The sequence below is a fragment of the Phlebotomus papatasi genome, chromosome 2, assembly GCF_024763615.1.
Source record: "Phlebotomus papatasi isolate M1 chromosome 2, Ppap_2.1, whole genome shotgun sequence".
Lineage (NCBI taxonomy): Eukaryota > Metazoa > Arthropoda > Insecta > Diptera > Psychodidae > Phlebotomus > Phlebotomus papatasi.
The window spans coordinates 29,304,005-29,327,635 of record NC_077223.1 but is presented as its reverse complement, the minus strand read 5'-3'; the positions used below and the strand labels follow the sequence as shown (position 1 = coordinate 29,327,635).

General features: G+C 31.3%; 1 protein-coding gene across 32 annotated transcripts in view; it reads right to left on the bottom strand.

The window, feature by feature from the left end:
• Nucleotides 1–23,014, bottom strand: part of LOC129803400 (ral guanine nucleotide dissociation stimulator-like 1) — a 47,387-nt gene extending 24,373 nt beyond the window's left edge. For 7 of the 32 annotated variants that reach the window (XM_055849893.1, XM_055849904.1, XM_055849914.1 and 4 more), the window contains exon 1: nucleotides 2,108–2,412. Coding sequence is in view for 6 of the 32 variants with exons in the window: in XM_055849925.1 (XP_055705900.1) it covers nucleotides 17,921–17,944 (24 nt within the window). In the remaining 26 variants the exon portion in view is untranslated. Of the gene's footprint in view, nucleotides 1–2,075; nucleotides 2,439–17,920; nucleotides 20,278–22,360 lie in introns of those variants that run through there. The other 25 variants (XM_055849896.1, XM_055849905.1, XM_055849902.1 and 22 more) reach the window with 11 other exon arrangements.
• Nucleotides 23,015–23,631: the final 617 nt, after the last annotated feature.

Genomic DNA, 23,631 nt, shown 5'->3' with positions numbered 1-23,631 from the left:
TGAACAAAATGCTTAAATATGACTGTTAGATTAAAGAGGAGGGTAATTAAAAACCACAAAAAGCCAAACCGTTACACGGGTTTTAGACTTGACTTTTATCCCAGTTTTCTAATACCCCGAAATTCTAAATAACAAGGAATTTTAGTGGTTTTTCAAATCCTAATAAATAACTTGCGTTTAATATCAAATCTTGAGTCAAAATATTGCCGAAAATATTTCCCAATAAGATAATAAAGAACACAAACCATACGGCTAAACTATATCTGACTCTGAAAATTGTTTCATTAGTTATAAACCAAACGGTTACTAAATGCGCCTTAGGTTACTGAAGAGACCCCCCCCCCCTATAAGTCCCACTGTCGCATACATCAACTTCTAGAATTCTATAGATAAGATTTTTGTTTGTTCTTATCATTAAGAATGATTCGATGAATTCTTTTGTAAAGATTTTTAAAAAATCAAAGTTTAAACAGGTAGAGAGAGAACTTCTGATCCAATTGGAGTAAGTTTTTATTCACTTGAAAAATATTCGACTTTCTGACAAGCCTAAAACTGTTATAACGATTACAACCGGTAATGTCTCGATTATGAACGGATTTTAGCTATTTGTCTGAAAAGTACACATTTTTAGTTTATTAGCTTCCGTTAATAAAATGATTACTCTATAATGCCACCACTCTTGGAATGAGGTTCCTAAAACACTTCTCTTATTTCTAATGGTAGTTTAAAGCCCAATGTAAAACCTTAATAAAAATTTACATTTCATAATTCGATTCATATTCATAGGTCCCCTAAATCCTAAACAATTCTGAACTAGTGGATAACCGATAAGAAACCGCTAAGAAAGCGGTGGTAAATCCTATGATAAAGTATAAACGAATCGGTAATAAAAAGCTCTATGATATGAAAGCTCTATGCTACTTCGGGAGGTATTTAAGATTATTAATAAACCTTTTCAAATTGGGTTTTAAAACCGTTAGTATGTACGATGGCGAAGGAAAATTTATCCAACACTTGGTCTAGTGATCTCTATCATCCCTCAAATAGTGTTCGCCATTGTTTTTATACTGCTAATATATACGAACTACAAACATAGAAAATCTTTAATAGCTATAACAAAATTTGTTATTAATAATAGTTCTTTTGCACCCCTATTATAAAATGTATCACGAGATCATATTTATTTAATTTCATAAATATCAAATAAGTCACAATCACAAATATAATTTTATGAAATTTAAGGGTTAAAAATATACCGCCCTCGCGTAAATCCTAGCACTGTATTATGTACAAACAACACTTCATCATAATATGCTTATGTTAAGTCAAGTGTTGGTGCTATATTGAGAACTTTAACACACAATGACCTTTTCAACACTCGTCTCAACTAAGTGAATTTAAGATACAACTTAATGGGCTCTGTTTTTTGGTTGTTTAAGTACTCTATCCGATAACAAATACATAATTGTTTAACACTTCCATCACTAGCTCAACATTTCACGACTTCTCCCATCAAATAAAGGTGAGTCATGACTGATTGTACAAACTCACACAACTCTTTATACATACAAAAAAAAAGTTGGGTATTCCCGTATTAAAAAATGCAATAAATATTGCTCTCAATGTCACGTGTTAAAACCACAAATACACTCTTAAATGCAATTGGCAATATCTTTGAGGAATGTAAACCCTTAATCAAATGTATTTACGCGATAAATGTGCTGAATATTGTAATATTTGCTATTGAGGCAATAACCCCTGAACAAACCAGCCAGTAAGGTAGTCAGGGTTGAAAAATAATCGATTCTGAGTCATCCTGAAGAGTCATTCCCACCCTCATTTCAATGCTTTTTTTTTGCGCTGCTAAGTCAAAAATATCCTATTGCCCACACAGACAAGGAGTATGGGAAAGGATCAACAATGAGGAAAAACTTGGAATTCAAGGGCAATATATCCCTTCTGGCGAATCACGTCGCAAAAGGGAACGAAAAATCAATAAATTCCACATGAAAATTCATTCTGTGAAAATTACTTTTCCGCACCCTGATTATCCTGATTCGTATCCACTCTCTTGCCTCTCTATTTAATACACGTTTTGAGGATATACTTTATTCCAATCGCACCATCAAAATGAAAACGGATTTTCAAATACAGAATCACACAATTACTGAAGTCTGAAGCAGCTGAAGCACAATTAATTATTTCTAAATATAAAGTCTCTCTTTAGATGGGCAAACACGTCTTAATAGTACGAAAACTTAATCAAGTGAAAACTAAATTACACTTGGTAAATATAGAGGTGCACTGAAGAAGAACAAAAATCGAGAATAAAATAATTGTACCGGGAGCTTAACGTGAACAGAATCACTCTAAAAGCCGGTCAGACAGTGACTAAAATGCTACACACAAGTCGAAAACAGAGCGAGTCTCACTCAAGTGAACAACTCTTACGCATGGAAATGATGAAAAACGTTTATATCCACACTCAGAAATGTCCGTGTTCAAAATAAACAAATATCTGGGTTTACTTTTAACACCAAATTCTAACCAATATATCGTTCATATTTACAGTAACGGTGCTATCACAATAGGATTTTCACAATTTAAATTTAAATTCAATTGAGCCAATTGAGCAATATAAGATTTCTAGAATGTACTTGAAAATTTTCACAGCCAGGACATATTTTGTAAGAAATTTGCTCAATTTTAAATATTGCCGCGAGATTTTTAAATGTGAATGACTCCAAAAAATGTGTGATAGTACTTAAAATTTCTTATAAGTCACTTATCTGTTATTCAGAAGGATCCCCAAAGCCAGAAGAAAGATTTGTAGGGAAAAATCCTGGAAGGGACTCTCATACATTTTGTTGAAAATCTTGAAAATCTCTGTGAAGTCATATAAACAGGAGATTTCTTGGCACAATAATGGCTTTGGAGGAACTTAGCAAATTACTCCCGATACCGATGCTTTACTCGCGTACAAGTTTATCGCTAAATTACTGTGCTTATCTTATTTTTTGGCCATAAATAATAATTAATTACGAGTATATAAATTTAATAAGAACAATGTTATTCAAAAGAATACTTGTTTAACTGCAATAACATTGAAATTAATGACCAATTTCAGCATTTTAATTTGCTGAATTCAAATTTAATTGAGCAACCACATTTCATTTATGCTATTTTAGCATGTTTAAACATGTTTTGGTGGACCAAGTATTAGTTTATATCAATAAATAAGCGAAAATCTATCAATTCAAATTATTTGTGATGCAAAATAACGCATAGGAACAATTCATCTGAAAACTAAATTGAATTTACAAATTGAAAATATCCTAGTGTGATAGCACGGTAACACTGATTTTTTTTAATTATGTTGAAAATTAGAAAAATGACCAGTGATAAAAAACATAACCTAACTTAAAATCAGTGTTTCGAAATCAACGATCGATAAATTGTAGACTATAGAGCGATGGCCTATAGCGGGATTCTACTGTATAACGAAATTTAATGACTTATATCATTTGAAAATATATTATATTCTCATTCTAAATGTATTAAAATCTCAAAATCGCAAGAAAAAAACTGAGTTAGCCTCTTGTAATTTGCAAAGAGCGATGTTTTACGTTTTCTTGTGTAGACTTAGGATTAGGATACATTATATGTTCTTTCGGTTATTGAAATTATTGAAAATACAGAAAATATTATGTAAATTCAAAAAATTTCACATTTAAAATAATTAGGCATTGTCAATTTTATTTATTTTTAATGTGGATCAAATGCGTCTTTTATACAACTCAATTTACACTAACCTTATACCCAGTCTTTTTCTCAGTGCACTATCTAATCATACTCCAATATTCTATGTATGGGTTTTGTTGGATATACTTCACCAAAGTTAATTTCGCGTCTCACTCGCTTGATACTTTACCATCAAACGACAGTTTTTATAGCTCCGTTGGATTTTACACAGTAAATTACGTTTACTATATTCAATTGAGAGTCAAGTTCACCAACTTCCAGATATACTTAATTTATTAACAGCTCACCAAATCAGACAAAGGGGACTCTCCGTCAAGCAATTCACGCAAAGCCCCATCACGTAAGAAACCATAACAAAACTGGATGAAGGAATTTGTACCGAAAAGAGATAATTAATTGTCCGTAATTGTGCTTAATACTTCATACAGCCATATCTTTCAAATGACACAACATTCTCTTTGAGCTAATTTTACTTGCCCACCTCGATACCACCAAGTTCATCTCAAGCATAATGAATATCAACTGGAAAATTGAGAAAACGTACTAGAATTAGAACACAAAAAAAAAACAAAAACACATTTAGAGAAAAGAAACAGCAACTCTGTGTCGTCATGCTTTGTCGATTGTGACGCCAAATCCCTTTTAAATATATAAGAATTTATTTTTACACAACAACATAATACCAACGCAATTGCAGTACAAAGGGGGCTAAGCCATACACTTTAATAATAATTTTCCACCCACGACTTTTCCAACGTAGTCATGTTAGTCATTTGCATTAAGTAGCGTCAATGAAAAAAAAAATGAAATACGCTAGCAATTTTAGAGTTTCACAAAAAAATCTATGGAACTGCAGCGTAATATTTCTACAGTGCATTCGCCTTGAAATACTTTGCAAGGTATTTGTACCTTGTGAATTTACTGTATGATTATAGTCTTAACGTTAAAGTACCTAATCTACTCATCTCGTATAGAATAGTACCTAAGACTTTCTAGGACGGGCAAGTGATTTAAACTCAAAAACCATAATGATATGCATGCGAGACTATCAACATCAGCAATGTAACAGATAGGAAATGGTAAAAATTGTGCAAAATATTAAATATAAATATTCATTATATATTAATATTTTTTTTAGTGTTGAAGAGGTTTTACTATGAGTTGTAGTCGATTAAAAAATTAATAGGAGAAGCTCATGCAGCTTTAATGCGGAAAATGATGTCTAATCGTTTCAAGATTTTTTACGATATAATTATACAACTATGCTAAAAAATTCTTTTACTTAGGTTCGTAATCGCACCTCACAAAATTCCTGGAAATCCTAGGAAAAAATTGATAGCGATTTTTACGAAGCTGCTCCAATTTGCTTAGCTACGTACACATTTTTGCACCTATGTACACCTGATTTGCACCGTAAACATTACACCGGATACAAAAATTTGCACATCAACGCTAGATGGCCTAGGCTCTCAAATTTTATCAGGAAATGTGAGGTGTTAGCTATTAGAATATATGACCATTCATTTAGTAACTTAGAAAAAAAATCAACTCTTACTCAGCTACGCCATTACGAAACTGCAAAATCTTTACCCTATTTTATAACAGCGTACTTAAAAAAAAACAAAAAAGAAAATCAAAAAACAGCCTTTACTGTTTTATAAATGCTTCTAAAATTTCAATATTGTATAATAATTATTCTTCGGAATATTTTCTGTAAAATATTCTGTACTTTTAGTATTTAATCCATCGAGCACCGTTAGCTGAAAAAATCAGTGCTTTCAGCATATATTTACTGAATCATTCAGCAAAAATATGCTGACCGGTCCACAGTTCTAGAACAAAAAAATGCTAACCAAATATGCGGAAATGGCACTGCCTCGCGGAGTTTCGTTTTAAGATCAACAGAATTCAGCTGAAAAATTTTGAGCTGAATTGAAAACGGTTAGTATTTGGTACTCGCTGGGAATATTAGGATTTGTGATTTCAAAATATTAATAATACCTGTTATAGGGGAGATAGGGCTACTTTGAACCTGAATTAAGCTAGACCTTACAATTGTTTTATTTAGATCCACAATTGCTTTGTCTATCCAAATTACATCATGTTAAAACCCAGTTTTCTTTATAAATATGTGAAAAATGGTGTAATAATGTAGTCCCACAGCTCAAATTAGCCCCACTTCCCCCTATTAAAAAAGACAAGCTTTAAGGCGTTAAAATAAGGTGGAATCACCACTTCTCGCCAGTGCCCTACTCTTCGTCACTTATATTGAAATCGCTTTTTTTCCACTATTTATGAAATAAATTAGCTGTAAAATTATTTGTATCTCTACTGCTGCTACTTATAGAGTCAAAAAACACTAATTTTTTGTTTTGAATTCAAGTGTTCGAGCATTGAGATTTTTTTAATCAAGTGCATGAAAGTCAATATTTCTTACCAAATATGCCAAGTGTCATGGAACTTTTGTCGAACAAAATTAACGTTTTTGGATAAACAATTTGTCTATTGAATATCTAATTACATTCGAAAAATACATAAAATTTATATTTAGTTAGTTAATATTTCATTTTATATTATTTTTATGTAAAAATGAGCCATGGCGGAAAGTGGTAATATTCTGAAACTGATTTACCACATGTCGCCATTGCTTTTCAATAGGCGACGCTAACTTCACTTCATAGATTCTCAGTCTTCTCAGTTGTCAAATCTGCCTTGTTTACTTTCTGCAGTAGTTTAATAATTGAATTTCTCAAACAAAAGTGAAGAAACATAAATTATGACCAACGCACAATAACTCTTGTTTTGTAAATATGTTTTTGACATTTCAGTCAGAGTAAAAGAGATCGAAATCTAGTCATCTCGTTCACTCTCGTAGAAAATTTTGAAAACATGTTTACAAACAAAAGTTATTGTGCGTTGGGCATTAAAGTGAGTAATAATAAGGTGATCGTGAAAAAAACGAATACTGAATGTATTATTTTCATAACATTGCCTGAAACAATCCAGTTTGGACCTTTTCAAGTGCGGTGGCGAGAAGTGATTACAAAACTGGCGAAAAGTGGTAAAAAATGGCAACGAAGTGGTTATTTTGCATTGTTAATGTAAATCAGTTTTTTAAGTAGTCCAGTGTTAAATTAGGGGACTCTTGTTTTGACGAATATAGAGCCAATACATTCAAGCAACTTTGTGTCAAATTTGAGTTATCTTGTAATAAGGGGTCAAAAGTTATAATAAAGTTTATATTACTTTTTCCTAAAAGTGGCGATAAGTGGTTACTCCACCCTAATCTTTAAATATTTAGAAATCATTTAGCACTGCGACAGATCTTGTATTCGTAGATTTATTTTTCAAAATTGATCAATTAATAAGGAAAATATCTTAAGTTGTCTGACTTAAAAAAGAATAGTTATTGAAATTCTTTAATAAAATCCTTGCTCCATTATATTTGTGTAGTTTTAAAGTCTTAAAAAGTCTTGAAATACTAATATTCTTTCTAATGCCTCAAATTTTAAATAACCGCAATTTTTTAATTCATATAAACTTAACCATTTCTGTCCGAAATTGCCCCACGTTGGGGAACTTGACTATTAAAAGACAATTATTTCTGTTACTCTACCTCTGCCCCCTCTTTTCCTGGTGCTTGGAAAAATGGCGAAAAGATGTACATCGGACAGATATTATTAGAGTGTATCGATAACCATTATTATCTGATCAACGTTTAGTTCAATTCAATTCAAGGAAAAATATAAAAGCTGCCTTAAAGACGAAAGGCAGTTAATTTTCTTGTGTATTTCATTAGAGAAAATTTGTAGCCTAGCACATAGTGGTTCACAAGCTTCGATATTACAGTTTAGAAAATTATAAGAAGTGATTTACAGCTATAAACAGCAATCGTCATTGTACTTATCACTAATACCTGAGTATTGTGTGCAATAAAACGGCATCGATACATTAGCTTTGGAGGACATTAAACTGCAATTCGATATCGATAACGGTTTATTCTCTAGGACATTATAGTTTATTTACTCATAAGCCAAAATAATGTCCAAAGTTCCATTTGCAAAATTAAAGGATTACAAATATGTGCTCCTTCATATAGGAATTACATTAATGCTTCATTGATTATAAAAAAACGTATTGATAAAATTTTTTTTTTCAAATGCAACTTGGTCACTTCCTCTGATAAATTGTAAATTACTGCATTACTCATTTTATGTTTGATATTATATACTTTTTGAAAAAAAAGAAAAACAGACAATGGTCTTCGTGCTAGATATCAAATTAATTGTGCAACAGGAACACGACTCATTATTTACATAGCATTTTTTATATTTAATATCGACCCGTGCAACCTTGATAATGTTTAGAAGAATATTTTATATTCAATTTTTGAATTGATATGTAATTCCATCATTTATATCCATCTCAAAACATATAAGAAATGTTTACAATTTTATTTGAAATTTGAAGGTAAAATAATTCGTATAATAGTGTTCGCCATTTGAATGACTTCCACGAAAAAAAAAACTGTTAATTATGTAAACTTTCAATTTTTCTCTTAAGTCTTATTGCTGCAAACTGTTTATAGAAAAAAAAACTCTAAGAAAAAAAGAACATATTATGAATGAATTTCAACGTACCCTCATGAATTACTAATAGCAGATCTGAGTACCAGTGAAAGTTTATTGCTGTAGTTAAAAAAAGCATCAAAGCATCAATTTCCATCATATTTTCCCGGCAAAAAAATTAAGCAAATTATCTTTCTCCATTCACACATTAATGGTACTTTGGAAAAACTGAGCTAATGTGAAATCTTGTTACAGCAAATGCGCAAGAAATAGAGAGTTATCCGGATATCAAATCCAGGTGTTTCTTGTCACTTTTCTAACCGAATATGAATAGGAATTTTTGGCTGAAGGCAAGAAGAAAACACTCTAAAGTCGTAAACTTAGGAATTTCATCTCTCTCTAAAACCATGTAAACATCTCTAATTCAGACACTATGAACAATTCTCAAGATATATAGCAACAGCATTTATTTTTCCATACAGATATTTTTAGCATGGCCACTTGAGACAGCGTGCGCAATTGTGAGTCCCACTAACTTGTTAAATTCAATTATGTAATTGACAAATTGATAATTGATCAAATTAGCTCTTTCTGCCACAATACTTCTAAAAAAAAGTGCTAATGAAAGAATAGTCTGTCGTCGACACTAGCATAGGGTGGTAATATAACTTTTGTCCAGTAGTCATCTCCCTAAGATTTTAATTTCTTTTATCTATTGGTAGGATAAAGCGGTCTTCAGACTAGAGACTTAGGCCAGTTCCCGGAGGTCTCAAAATCCTAAATAGCGAGCAAATGTATTGCTTTTAGGAGCCTAATAGGATATTTATCTTTAAATAAATCTTTCATTTATCTTTAAAAATCGTATTTGATAAGAATTTAGAGCAGTTAAGCCATATGGCTGCCTTAGGTCTGAAACCGGTATAAGATGGGGTAATTCGGAATCATGTCTATTTTGGAATTTTGGGATTTTCTAACCGTTTCAGATGATCAAAGAGAAAAGGAAAACCACGAAGAAGTACGAGACTTTACATTCGAGAGTACTTCTTCGTTCTTTTTTTTCTTTTGCCATTTAAAACTGTCAAGAAATCTCAAAGTTCCAAATTAGAAATTAGACATGATTCCGAATTACCCCAATTTACCCTAGTGTTTGAATTGCATTCTATTCTGTTTGTCTATTACCAACGTACACCTCTGAGTCGTCTACCGCCGACTTATCGATTCTAACTCTCATCGGAAAACGGAAAGGGATCCAAAGTAGGGTAAAATGAGGTAATTTTGAACCATATACAATTTGGGACATTTGAGATTTTCTCACTGTTTCAGAGATTCAAAAGGAAGAAAAGCTGTTTCTTTTCTTCTTAATTGTCTTTTCTTCTATTTCGCGGTTTTTGTATTCTCTTTCCTCATCTGAAACAATGAGAAAATCTCAAATGTCCCGAATTGCAAATGGTTCGAAATTACCTCATTTTACCCTAACGAAAAATCTGAGTCTAACAGTCCGTGACTTGGAAAAAAAATCAAAGTACCACAAAATTAGTAGTGTTTGATGCGCTCTTATCAAATCAAACTTGAAGTCTCATTATTTTTTTTTAACATGTGAATGGTTTATGGTGTTATTCCAAATTAAAAAAGAAATAGGGACTTTAAGTCCAAACTTCAGTGTCATTAACACGAGCTTTTTTGGCCAAGCTGTCACTTTATCCCTCAATTTGCTTGCTCCTGTTGCCCTGATCCCGCGCAACAACTGCCAAAATCTTATAAAATGTAAACGATATAAAATATTGTAAACATATCTATGTGGAATATAGGGGAAAGTACTCTCCCTTCAAACGTTCATGCCTTCGAATAATGTGAATTTTATTTAAATTTTCCTAAGAAAATTAAACATTTCTCTTAAATATTATATAGCTTATTATCATATTGATAATTACATGTTAAAATCATGTGGAAATCTCTTAGGAAAATAAAAGAAAATTCACATTATTCGAAGGCATGAACGTTCGAAGGGAGAGTACTTTTCCCTACGATCAGTGATTCAGTGGTTTCTGCCGTTTACCTGATGAGATCTGTAGTGTAGTCTGTCGGCAGCCGCAATTAAGCATATTTGAGGAGAAATACATTGCATTGAATTGAAATATTGAAAAGGGAAAAAATAACTGTTCTCATATCAACTTATAACGACTGTTTTCTTCAGTCCTCATCGTCTTCTAAAACCGCCAAACTGTCATTACAGGAACCAACAGAAGAAAAGGTGAGTGCACAAATTGGCACAAATGCACCTGAGAACAGTCATTTTTTTTCTTCTCTTCAGGATCTCCCTTTTCCTTTTTGAGGAAAAAATGAACAAGTTTTTTAGCACTTTACACAATCGGCTCTTCCTTTGTGACAGTTCCTGTCGGAGTCACGACTGTTTTTAGAACATGACGAGGAAAGGAGAATTAGTTGAGACAGGAACCAACACGAATGAAAGTCGATAATGCAGAAGAACTTAAGAACAGTAAAGTGCTAAAAAACAAGTGTTTTTTAGCATAAGACTGTTCTCATGTGCAATTCTACATAATCAACTTTTCCTTTTATTGGTTCCTATGACGACTCAAAACACAAAGAAAAGACGATAATGTAGAATCACTTGATAACAATTATTTATGTGCCGAAAAATGGTCTCTCTCTTTTATTTTGCATTGGAATATCACCATAACTCGTTCTCATCGATTTAATTCCTAGTTGGGGGTGGGGAGAGCCTGTATCTCACAGTTTAACCCTTTAAGGACGAGAAGGTCAAAAATTGAGGGTCAGGAAAAATCACTTTTTCTGACTTTTGAGAGCAAAATATGACATTTGAAATCCGTAGGAAAAATTTCATTTTTGGGTCACCGGTGACCCAATCGTCCTTAAAGGGTTAATGTGATTGCCCATCAGCCGACTATGGAGACTGATCGGCGCCAAGTAGCCAATCTACTACTTATAACGTGCACTTTTTTAATTTAAATCAGTTACCATAAAAATTATTCAAATCACGGCGAAATTCGGACAAGCCACTTTTATCGATGTTTGGATGTATTAGTGCGATCCCACCTTGTTCCCATTCCACTTTTCCCTACTCGAAGAGTCTGGATTGATCAGCCAAACTGAGCACACACTAGTGGAGAGAGTGGAGGAAAAACCCTGGTTCCTAACCATAACAAGGAAGCCCGGAAAGGAGGAGGCAGTTCAGCGGATAGAAAGTCTGCAGCTGTCGAAGTCCAAGGGATGGAGATATGGCTGTCTAAGTCAGAAAATCAGCCTCTTCTATTAAGTAATGCTAATTACATCCATCATTTCTACCTTTTTTTTTTGATAAAAGTAAATTTTCTAATAAAACTCTTGTCCAGTAGAATTAATAAATAAGTCGATTTCTTATCCACCGGAAAATCATTGTTTTATACTCACGGCTCACTCTCATACCACTAAACTGAATTTAACTCAAACTAACTGAATGATACACAAAATTTATATTTCACTGAATTTAAATAAAAATAAAATTAGCTTTTAAAGCTATTTGATAGCAATATTAATAATTTCCACAAAGGAAAAGTGGAATTCGAGCAATAAAAACTAAAATCACAAAAAAAACTCACGGAATTACTTTATATCAAAATTATTTCAACTCTTATTTTGCTTTTGTCACATTTTTTCCTTCAATTCTCTAAATTAATCTAAATATGAAAATACATCAAAAGGAAACTTTTAATGAATTCAATTTTTAAAATTTCGTACTAATTGGACAAAAATGCTACAATGTGGCTTTAAGTTATGCCTCACCCCTATATATTGAGACGCTCTTTCTAATGGACCTCTTAGTCAAAGTATAAAGTATTCTCTGTCGGTGGTTGGTTAATTAATTCCGCCTTTCTCACACTACTCTATTCACTCATTAATCAAGTCCAAGCACCAAAGCTCAAAGTCACTGATAACGTCTATGTAATCGTGTATATTTACCTATGTAACCGATGGAAGCGCATTGGTATTGTATATTAGTTTTTATTCGCGGAATTTTTAATGAATTATAGTGGAAAATAAAGAAAAAAATACATTTTTCAATGTCAGTGTTACAAAATGCTCTACAGAGCGTCATATTTATTTGAAGCATTGTTTTTTTTTAAGGGTTAATCCACATTCCGTTTTCCTCTGAAAAACACATTTGGGAAATTACTGTTTTTTTTATACCAAGTGCAAAAGAAACTATTTGACTTTCACTATGCAGAAAATTAAGTTTAAATTCCTAAAGTGTGATTTTGCATGACTACAATACCAAAGCGCCAAGCCTTTACAAACAATTCAACGCAATCATCTGACCTATCTCAAAGAATTTCGAGCAGCATAACAGAGACAGGAAAGTATAGTCTCGCATGAGTAAGTTGTATTTACCCAATTCTATAGATTAAATTGTATTTTTGACATATTTTAAATTCCATGAAGAAAATTGTACCATGTAAATACGAATAAATTCGGATAAATAATATCTATTTCGTGAAGCTATAATATTGCTCTTCATTTCTATTCCAACAAGAGAAACAGCATCAGATAGAATAGAGGTAGAGTGAACTCTTTGAATATTTGAAATTGTCTTGCATTCTTTAACACTTTTCTTACAGAATATTAATGGAACAGAAGGAAATGCTTAGAATATTGTCTACAGAAATATAGGTACACCTTACTTCTGAAGGGGGTTTAACTATATACAATTAATATTAATTCCATGAATTTGACTTCAACTTAATTTTACCAAGTTAATTCTCAAAATTCTGTGAGAATATATGTTAATTAGAGGGCGTGTCATATTTTTTTTTAATATACAATGTCAATAATTTCGACTTAAAAATGAAATAATAGGAAAAACCTACTTATGAATTGATACAATTTTCACTCCCCTAAATAATAAGAATAAACAAATAACTTTTCTTAGTAACAATGTTTGAAATGGGCGTGGCTTAAATTATATTTTGCGGAATTTACTTAGAAAGCCAAATATGTCGAATATTACCTCCCAGAAATTTTTCTTTTAAGAAGTTACTTTACTAAAAAGCAACACGAAAAATCTTTTAAAGTGTTAGTATTTAGAATTGAAGCTAGAAAAACAAGTCGTTTAATGAAATATGTATGTCAAAATGTAAATGTGTAGTGTGAATTCCATCTGGTGGAAAAAACACTACTTATGAACTATTTTCATATAAAAACATATACAGCATTCTTAAAGAAGTATCTAAAAAAAGGCATTTTAAATGAGCAGTAAAAAGTTAAAATTAAGCAGTAATGACTCCGGCACACTTTTAGATCAGGAAAATTTCATGAAGTCGAAATTCACATCCCTTTCTTTCTCACACGTTTTGCATATGTCTATCCCACTCTTTCGAACTCTACTTCTTCATTTAAAAACCAGACTAATTTGAATTTAGTTCAATCAAATTTGGAGTGCAAAAGAATAAGTCAGACATATGCAAAACATGTGAAAAAGAAAGGGATGTGAATTTTGATTTCAGGGTATTTTCCCGATCTAAAAGGTGTGCCGGAGCCAAAACAAAAAAATTTGAAACAGTGATATTATCGTACAAATTTTCACAAAAGAAAATAAAGGGCTTTTCATTCTATCTGCAACAATTTTAAATATTATATAAATTAGACTCATTTTTGTAAAGATATAAGTTTTTACTGATCATTAGATATTTTACTGCTCATTTTTAATTTTTTACTGCCCATTTTGATTTTTTTACTGCTGGTTTGTATTTTTTTTGCCAAAAAAGGGGAAAATTTTTAAACTAACTCACGGATTTACAAAACTTCATGTAAATTAACTGTGTAATTGTTATTTCAGTGAAAAATTATTATTTTTTTAGCACCTTACCATTGTCAAGTGCTTCTACATAATCGACTTTTCTTTGTATTGGTTCATGTCACGACTATTTGATGATTTTAGAACACAGAGAAAAGCCAACACAAAGAAAGGTCGATAATGCAGAAGCTCTTGAGAACAGTACAGTGCTAAAAAATGTTCAGGAGAAAGATCTACCCTTTTGATTATTCATTGGAATAGAACCATAATGCAATGGACCATGTTAATTTTGCTTCAATATTATGTATTTTCGGTTAGTTCGCCTCATTTCCCAAGAGTATTAAGTTAAATGTCTTTTTTTTTAATAATTTACTGGGGTGTCTTTTCTTGGACGAACAAGTAACCAATATAATTTTCTGAAAACCCACTAATCCCAAGAAACTTCAACAATTATTTTTGAGAGAATTGACAGAGTTTCTGTAGAAAAAATTTAATTAATTTGATGAAAGGAGGTCTGTGGTACAATTGGTAAGAGCGTTCGGATATTGGGCGGTGTGATCTCCGGTTTGACTGTCACAGTTGTGAGTTCGAGTCCCGCCCGATATGACTGAAGCGTCTAAATTGACATATTTCTCATACACAATGTTATCTGAATAAAATAAAAATAGTCAACTGAAAAATGCACAAAATGGCAAAAAGCCCGGTACATAATAAATAAAATAAATAAAAATTTGCCGAAAATATCAAATGTGAAAAAAATTGTCGAAACCATTTGCAGTATTTAGTAATGAATATATAAAAATATTAAAGTAATTGTTTAGATACTAAGACTTAAATTTTATGTGAAAAATTTTGAGAGGATATTTACAACATTGTGGCGCTTTAAGGTATCAATACATGAACCGAAATTTTTGTCAAAAATTCCTTTTTTTCGAAGGAAATCGACAGAAATCGGCTGTAGCAATTAGGAAAAACTGGAGCAATAGTAAACATGGGATAATTGTAAACACTGAGATTATTGAAATTAGATATAGAACTTCAGTGTCTGAGACCTGTACGAATTCATAGCCAGAATAGGGACATAAAGAAAATATGCTGCTTTTTTAATCTGTGAGACCGACGAACGAGTAAAATCACTGTAATTACATTTAATTAAATTACCGTAAACAACTAATTAGTTGCGAAATTTTAAAAAAATGACATAAACAAAATAGGTTCAGACAACGTGGAATTCCGGACACACCAAATAAGAAAAGTTTTTTTCAATAATTAAAAATCAATTAAATTATTTTCATAATACTTTAGAGATGCAAAATTACTGAAATATTACTAAGATTATCAAGGCCTGGGGTGGAATGATAACTTTTCGATATAATCGTATTGATACACTCTTAGAAAAGTTTAGACGTGATTACTAATGAAAATTAGTTGTTCGGGCGATTATTATAAAATCTATTTAAAATAGTTCTTATATTCTTAAAACATTATACTCATAATAAATTTATTAATAGTGAGAATATAAGACAATATTTACGTGGATAAGTTGCGGCAATTATTTCATAATGCTTTCTTTCATACAATTATATTTGCTTGTGTTAATTAAATGAAATCATTATCCCAACTAATATTGGTCACTAATTCCTTTTAGTTCTCACAACCAATGTAAATAGATGGGCCTATATTTTCATAAAGTTATGACTACTTTTCCAATAGTAAAGAGTGGTTTTTATTTTAGTAATGCGTTGAAGCTCTTTCGAATTTTAAGCAACTAATAAGAAATATGCATCACAATGAATACTATATAGTAACCACAACTAATATGATATAGTTATTACAGCCAATAAGATGGGTATCAACCCTATTTATTTAGTAATTGGAACTAATATGTTATAGTACCCATTACTATTTTGATTTAGTTGTGATAACTAAATGAAAAGGATACTTTAACTAACTGTGGTCAACTATTTCATTAAGTTACCCAAACTAAATATATAGTTGGGTCTATATTTACTATATTTTATAGTTCTAATAACTGCATATGAGCTTGTACGAACTAATTTTTTCTAAGAGTGTAGTGTCGATAAATCTGTATCTGTAGATTTAGTGATTGACAGTATTTTAAACATACAGTGCCCGCTTTGTAATCCGGATGATTGGGAGACAATATGTGAGATGATCGCTTCGTAATCCGGATGGATTTTCTGAATTTGTTCAACGTCTTGAAAATATAATACAAGATTTTTTTGTAGAATTAAAATAAAAGTTTTAAAGAAGCTTAAAAAGACATTCCTAGAGAATTCTATGCTGTTATACTTCATTTATTAAACAAAAACATCACAGGATAATTCATTTTCATTGCTGAAACACACATGCATACATAACCTCAAAATTATTTTAAATGTAACCGTTGATAGCTCGTCCGGATTACGCCGATCCGGATTAGAGAGCGGGCACTGTAATTGGACCATTTAATTATGTCGTTCTTCAAAGAATGTGACTGTTGATAAATCGACAGTGGAGTGGATACTATCGAATTTCAAATTGGTTTATCCAAAATTCTCCATTGTCCGGAAATCTAAATTTTTGTCTTATGGCTCTGACATATCTTTTAGACCAGGAAATATTCGTCAAAATAAAATTCACATCCCTTTACTTCTCAAATGTGTAACATATGTCTGTCACACTCTTTTGCTTTCTTTCTTTGAACATCACAAGAAATTCAATTTAGTTCACTCTAATTTTGAGTGCTAGAGTGGAATGGATATAATTAAAATATTCAAGAAAGTAAAAGATTTGAATTTTGATTTCCTGAAGAAAGAATAATGTTCAAATCTATTTTGTCATAATGACCAATTTAATTTTCACTGCTTCTTTTCTTAAGTACATTTTTCCCATATTGCTAATACGACTAATACCAAAATTTGATTGAACTGAATGCACCAGCATAAGAAAAGCTTCATGCGCAGCCCATAATTGACAAATGAGTGTAAAATTGAAACCATGTACTGCTACAGGAAGTTGCTCCAAATCAATCTCAGAAAAAAGAACAGTGAATTTGTGGTGGACAAAATTTACAAACACAGCAAATATATAAATTGGAATTTAATCAGGAAATTACACAACATTCCTAATCTAAATTAGTACTTTTTATTCTTGATAAAAAGTAGCCAAATCAATTAACTGGTTGCTGGTATAACTTTTGCAATGCAGAAAATTTTTCTGAAGGAAATTCTCATTGGTTTTTTTTTCTCAATCAATTTAATATTATAAATATATAAAATAATTGAATATATTTTATGTAATTCACGTGCACAGTATAATTTCTCTCTCACTTCTCCACTAATCTCCTGTACTGAATAAATTGTCAATTTCCATCACAATCTCAATAACTTTCAATTTATATACTTTTGAAATTCCACAGCAGAAAGTGGAACGTGGAGAATTCACATTAAAATATACTATAGATGTGATATATTTCTGTGTGAAGAGATGAATGTTAAGAAGAAGAAGAAAACTTTTCTTCACACTCACCTGGTTAAAAGTCAAATGATGGAGAAGGCGTCAACTTCCTCCAAATAAAATATGTTATTCAATTTATTCTACCCAAAAAAAAAACAATTCAAAAGTGATGGTGTTTTCTCGAAAAAAAAAAGCCTAGCTAGGCAATAAAATTTTAACGAGCTTTTTGAATGCAAAATGCGATTTTCTTTTTCATCCACCTTGGGATTTTAATCAGGAAGTCTTATACATAGTAATTAAATGAGTTGGAAAAATTACGTACCAAACTTTCAGCATCACGACTCATATTCCTTTGACGGTTCCATTGAGGCAATTCATTCCGTCATCGATCCAGAATGGTCCGGATGAGTTGATTTTGCTAATTTACTGCCACTTTTGGTATGTTGTTGTATATTCCAAAACCCTAAATGTAAGTCACACGAAAATTATAAGCCATTTATCACTTTTAATGCAATCACACGTGAAAATTGCAATTTCTCAGAGTAACATTTGCTGTCGCCTTCCTTCTTTGCTCACTGGTATCCCACACTGATTGCAAAAAGAACTTTTGCTATTTAAATTAAACATTTCAGTTTTGAAACTCTATTGGATGAGGCATTTTTTTCTCTAGCTCTTACTGATAGATTGTGAAATTTCACTCACGCGATCATCAACATCTCAAAACACTGAGTATCTCAGTTTTGGTGCTTCGTTTTTTTTTTATTTTTTTTAATCTCATTTAAAAATATAAATATAAATTCTTTGCTTATAGATTTGAAATCTGTGTAATTTTCAATCTTCTTTATTTAAAAAAATATAATTTTTGTTCATTTTCAAATTCTGAATTCGTTTTTAAAAAAAATCAAAATTTCTCAATTGTTAAAAAATGTATTTAATACCAAAAATAAATATTTTGCCATTTCAAAAAAGGTGTATAGTATAACCTGGGGTAAAACGTTATAGTGGGAAGAGGAGTACCTTTAAAATCTGGCATTATTCTACAACAGTACGACTCCAATAGTATTAATCCATAAATTCATTAAACGCTCTTGAAGTAGGGGAGACCGGGGCAAAATTAGCCATGTATAGTATTAGAAAGTAGTATCTTATAGTTTACCTTCGAAGGAATATTGAGGAAACCACTCTTTATTCCAGGGGCCTCTCTACATTTCATTTTACCATACGTTTTTGCATAGAGGAACTGAAGACTATTGACAAGTTTTTTCCTAAAGAGAATAGACTTATCAGCCTGATATATTTCGAAATCTTGTATTAAAAGCTATCTAAAAATACATATTTCATAATGTTCGCCGAAATAGTATAAGAACTACGAGCAAATTTGTTTAAGTCGTGGTGGAATATCTGCAAAATTTTTACAAGGAAAACTGAAAAATAGCTTCACTTTTTGTGATATTTATCAGACTCATACAAACAATTTTTGTACAAATTATACGCAATCAAAAATTTCATTTGGTGGCTAATTCTACCCCAGTCTCCCCTAATATGTAAATTTTTAGGGCAGATGTTAAACTTGTAAACTAGTTTTGTTAACTAAAAGCCTGACTTAACAGTCCAAAACCCTAGGCATGAAGACTAAGCTGGTACTGTATAAGATTATGATATTATGATCCTGCCAGTCCTGCCAGTAGTCACGTATTCGTTTGAAACGTGAGTCCTCAGTGAACAGAACTCTTAGGGAACTCTTAGCCGTGTTTGAGAGAAGGATTTTACGGCGAATTTTTGGAATCCGTATGTGACAATGAACGATTCCGGAGCCTATACAACCATGAGAGGTATAAGCGATACGGAGAGGTAACTGTCGTCAACCAAATACACTTCAATAGGCTCCGGTGGGCTGGTCGTCAAAGCACTTTTCCTTCTGTTTGATTATATTAATTAGTCTTCTACTATTCTATTATTCTTTATAAATAAACCAGATAGAAATATCAAAGTTAAAGCAAAAGGTTCTAATAATCTAGACAAAAATTAATTTTCTTTTCTTTTGTTTTTTTGAAAAGAAACTACTTTAAATGAGTAAAGTAGAAAATTTTAGACGAAAAGGTTCGCTTAGAAACCAAAATATATTAATTCTTTCGTGAAACCATGCATTTTTCATTTAATTTGAAAATTAAAAAAAAAAGTTTGCATTTTTAAAAATTAGATTAAGAGAAAAATTAGATTTTTCTATTAAATAATTATTTTAAATGACGTTTTAGATGTTTTTTTATTAAATATTTATATGTTGTAATGGTCAAAATAATCCTTATGCATATATTTAGAAACATTTTTAATTTTTGTAAATATCAAAAATATTTTCTTATGAAAGAGTAATGAAATAATCACATTTAATTTCTCATTAAGTATTTGAGGTTTTAAAAATTTTTCCTTTTTTTTATTTTCGATATAAATAAACATTCAATTTCATAAAATACTTCAGTCTTTATTTCTTTCTTTCTTCTAAAATATTCTATAGGACGAAATATTGCTGAATAATGCTTATTTTTTTTAATATTAGTACCTATAAATTGCAAAATTAAATTCGGACATTCACTTGCATAAATTTAATTTTTGCAAAGATTATTGCAGAACCTGCTATAAATAAGAATATCTTCAACTCCAAATGAGAATCCAGGATTTTTCTTCAATAGACACAGTACCAGGGGCATGACATTTTCTATGTTTCCCATAGGTTTTTAGCGCGCCGAAAAAACTTTTGATTTCATTAGCTGTTATCTGTCATTTTAGAATGAATTAGCAAAAAATACTAATACAAAATAAAAGCCAATTTAATAACGAAGAGGCAACCGAAAACCCCAAATTGGAAACCTACGTAGTTTTGAAGATATCTCGTGAAATGTGTACGAAAACAGGTAAAAATTTACACTTAAACTGGTCGAACTGGTCGCATTTTTCAGAGCTAATGTCACCCCCTGCACAGTACACTCTCTGGCTTCGAATACTTTATATTTTTCCCATATTCATTTATTTAATATGACCTATGTAACTTAAAACAATTTTTTAAATGTTATATATAAGATCAATTTCGATAAAGAAACGGGAAAAAATATAAAATGTTCGAAACCAGAATGTACGTAGCTTAAAAGCCTTCCCCTACTAAATTTTTATTTATGTATTTATTATCTGTGTCACATTTTTTTTATTTTAATTTTTGAGCTCCAGATAAATCGATAATTCATTCATATTAATAAGTTTTAATAAAATTATTCCCGATTGGAGTAGATTTTTAATTCACTGAGAAAAAAAAACTAGGGCGCGATTAACTTTTTTTCCTCATAACTTTAACACATGTAAAAATATATCAACATTTTTTATTGTTAATTTTACACCTTTTTAAGGGTTAAATTAGCATGGAAAAGGGTAACTTTAACTCCTAATACACCTTAAAAGCATAATATTTACACCGATTTCGGATCAATACTGCAGGGTAGAAAAAACATTTCCGGAATGTTATTTTAACTTTTTCGGATTTCTCTCAGTATTAGGCCAAAAGGGTTAATGAAGAACCGTTTGGAACCGAATAAACATTAAAATAAGTTTGTCCAGGTAGCGTTCTGACCAATTGGCGTACAATTTTCATTCGACGATTGTTCAGTCTGAAATGGTTCTAGCTCACGTCTGAATTAGGCTATTTTGTTCTAATCAAAGGGGCACCCAATTCGAGTCCCTTTTAAACTGAGAGAAATCCGAAAAAGTTAAAATAACATTCCGGAAATGTTTATTTTACCCTTCAGTATTGATCCGAAATCGGTGTATTTTAGGTGTATTAGGGGTTGAAGTTACCCTTTATAATATTAATTTTACCCTTAAAAAGATGTAAAATTAATATTAAAAAATGTTGATATATTTTTTTAACTAAAAAATGTTAATCGTACCCCCGTTTTTCTCTCAGAGTTTTACTGGCGTTAAAGATGTTCCGATTGCATCCAGTGAGCTTCACTGCACTTGATACCACTTATTGATATTAAAATTGTTTAATAAAATCACGTACTCTGATTGGCTAAAACTTTGATCAGTTTTCAAGGCTTCAGCCAATCAGACAACTCGATGGAACTAAAACATTTTATCTGACTAAATATTTAAGTACATGAAGAAAACACTTAAAATTTTAATTTAATAATTTTTTAAATGAAATTGAAATCATGTTGCAGGCGATGTTTAGTAAAATTTTCCGCACCAAGTCTTGGACACATCGCATATAAGATGTATCAATCGCGAGAAAATGAGACACACAATTGTGGAGAAAAGAAAAATATTAGCAATTTTCTGCGAAGGCAGCAGCACACTTTTATGCACACACTAATCGTACTTTTATGTGTTTCTTTTTCACATTTTTTTCTCAACTTCATCTCTACCATTTTTTTTCTTTTTACATGAGCTTTCCTCTCCATGGGAAGAAATCTTCATGTGCAATACATTGAATAATTTTTTTTTTTTAATATGTTATTAAAGAAAATTTTTGAGCCTCTTTTGTGGTATCTTCAAAACTTGGCAAGAAAAAAATCTTTGGATAGTGATTATCACCATTGAGAAGAAAATAAATCTTACGACATTGTAAAAAATCTCAACAGAAACTTGCAAAGAAGCAGACGACTGGTTACTAGAGAAACTGGTGTGGGTGGTTTTTGGTGAGTCAAATTGGATTTTTTTCCCATTCAATTCCCATTTTAACACATATTGAAAATTGTAGCCAAGATATTCTCACGTTGGTTGTGCCTCTTGGACTTTAGGTGTTGTTTTTGAATGTTGACTGAAAATGCTGAGAATGGTGATTGGAAGGATTTTGTAAATTGCACAAAAATCACCTTCAAACACTTCTTTTGAGCTCTCTGCAGCACCACATAACTCTTTTCAAAATGAATTATTCCACTAATGTATTCACTGAATTCAAAACCATTGTACGACTTCACTTAGTATTTTTCCTCCCATGTGTTCATTCTCTGCAATCTCTCTCACCTTTATGCCTTGCTTCAGACACCATCATCAGTGATGACGTCCACAGGCAGACATTAAACTCTTGTGGCCAAGAGAATCCAAATGGAAAACTATTCATAAAAAATATCTTCAACACTCACACTATGAAGCATTTCATACACTCTATACATAAGATCTTCTCCTCCAAAGTGCACTGTATAGAAAAATTTCTATTCACACCATAAAATTCACATATTCCTCTTGAGGATAAATCCAATAATCTTGCTGGAATTTTCACTAAAACTTTTGCAAGATTTTCCCCACTTGGACGTATATTTTGATGGAAAATGGCCTAATTTTTCAGGTGAAAATACACCAAACAAAAATGGTACAGAAGATTTGCTCCACCACAAATAACCTTCCAGAGTGTTCGGAACTCTGCACGAAACTGTTTTGTAAAAGGTAAAAGTCGCTTACCTGTGATGACGAGGTGAGAGACTCTGTAGGCAACTCGAACAGGTAGTGGTAAGTGGCGTGGCAAGCACCCCCCCGAGACTTAGAAGTTTCAGTGTGAGTTCTTCTTTAATCTTATTTCAAATATTTTCGTTATTTTTTAAGTACCTGTAAGGTACCCCCTTATTCATCAGAGATGGCGCTTTAACAGAGTTGTAATTAGGGGTAAAATATTTTTGTATTTAATTTTACTTAATTTTTTTTACTCAGTGTTTTTAGTTTATTAGAATTATGTTAGAATATAACCTAAAATGACTCCATTTTGCTAGGAATATTTTCCCACTTTCTTTGTTTCGTTTAGGATTATTAACCCTCTAACAGTGTTATCTTTAATATGCGAAAAAAAGTTGTAAGGAAATGTTTTCTAGGATATTTATGAGCCAATAAAGTAAAAAAAAATCATCCATTCTTTATTATCTCTTTTAGTTTAGACGCTAGGTGAGAAAATATTTAAAAAAAAATGAAACTCTTTTTGCTTTTAAAATTCACATTTTTACTTTTTTCAAAATTTTTCAAATAAAATATACAATGTAGAATGACATATCTTTA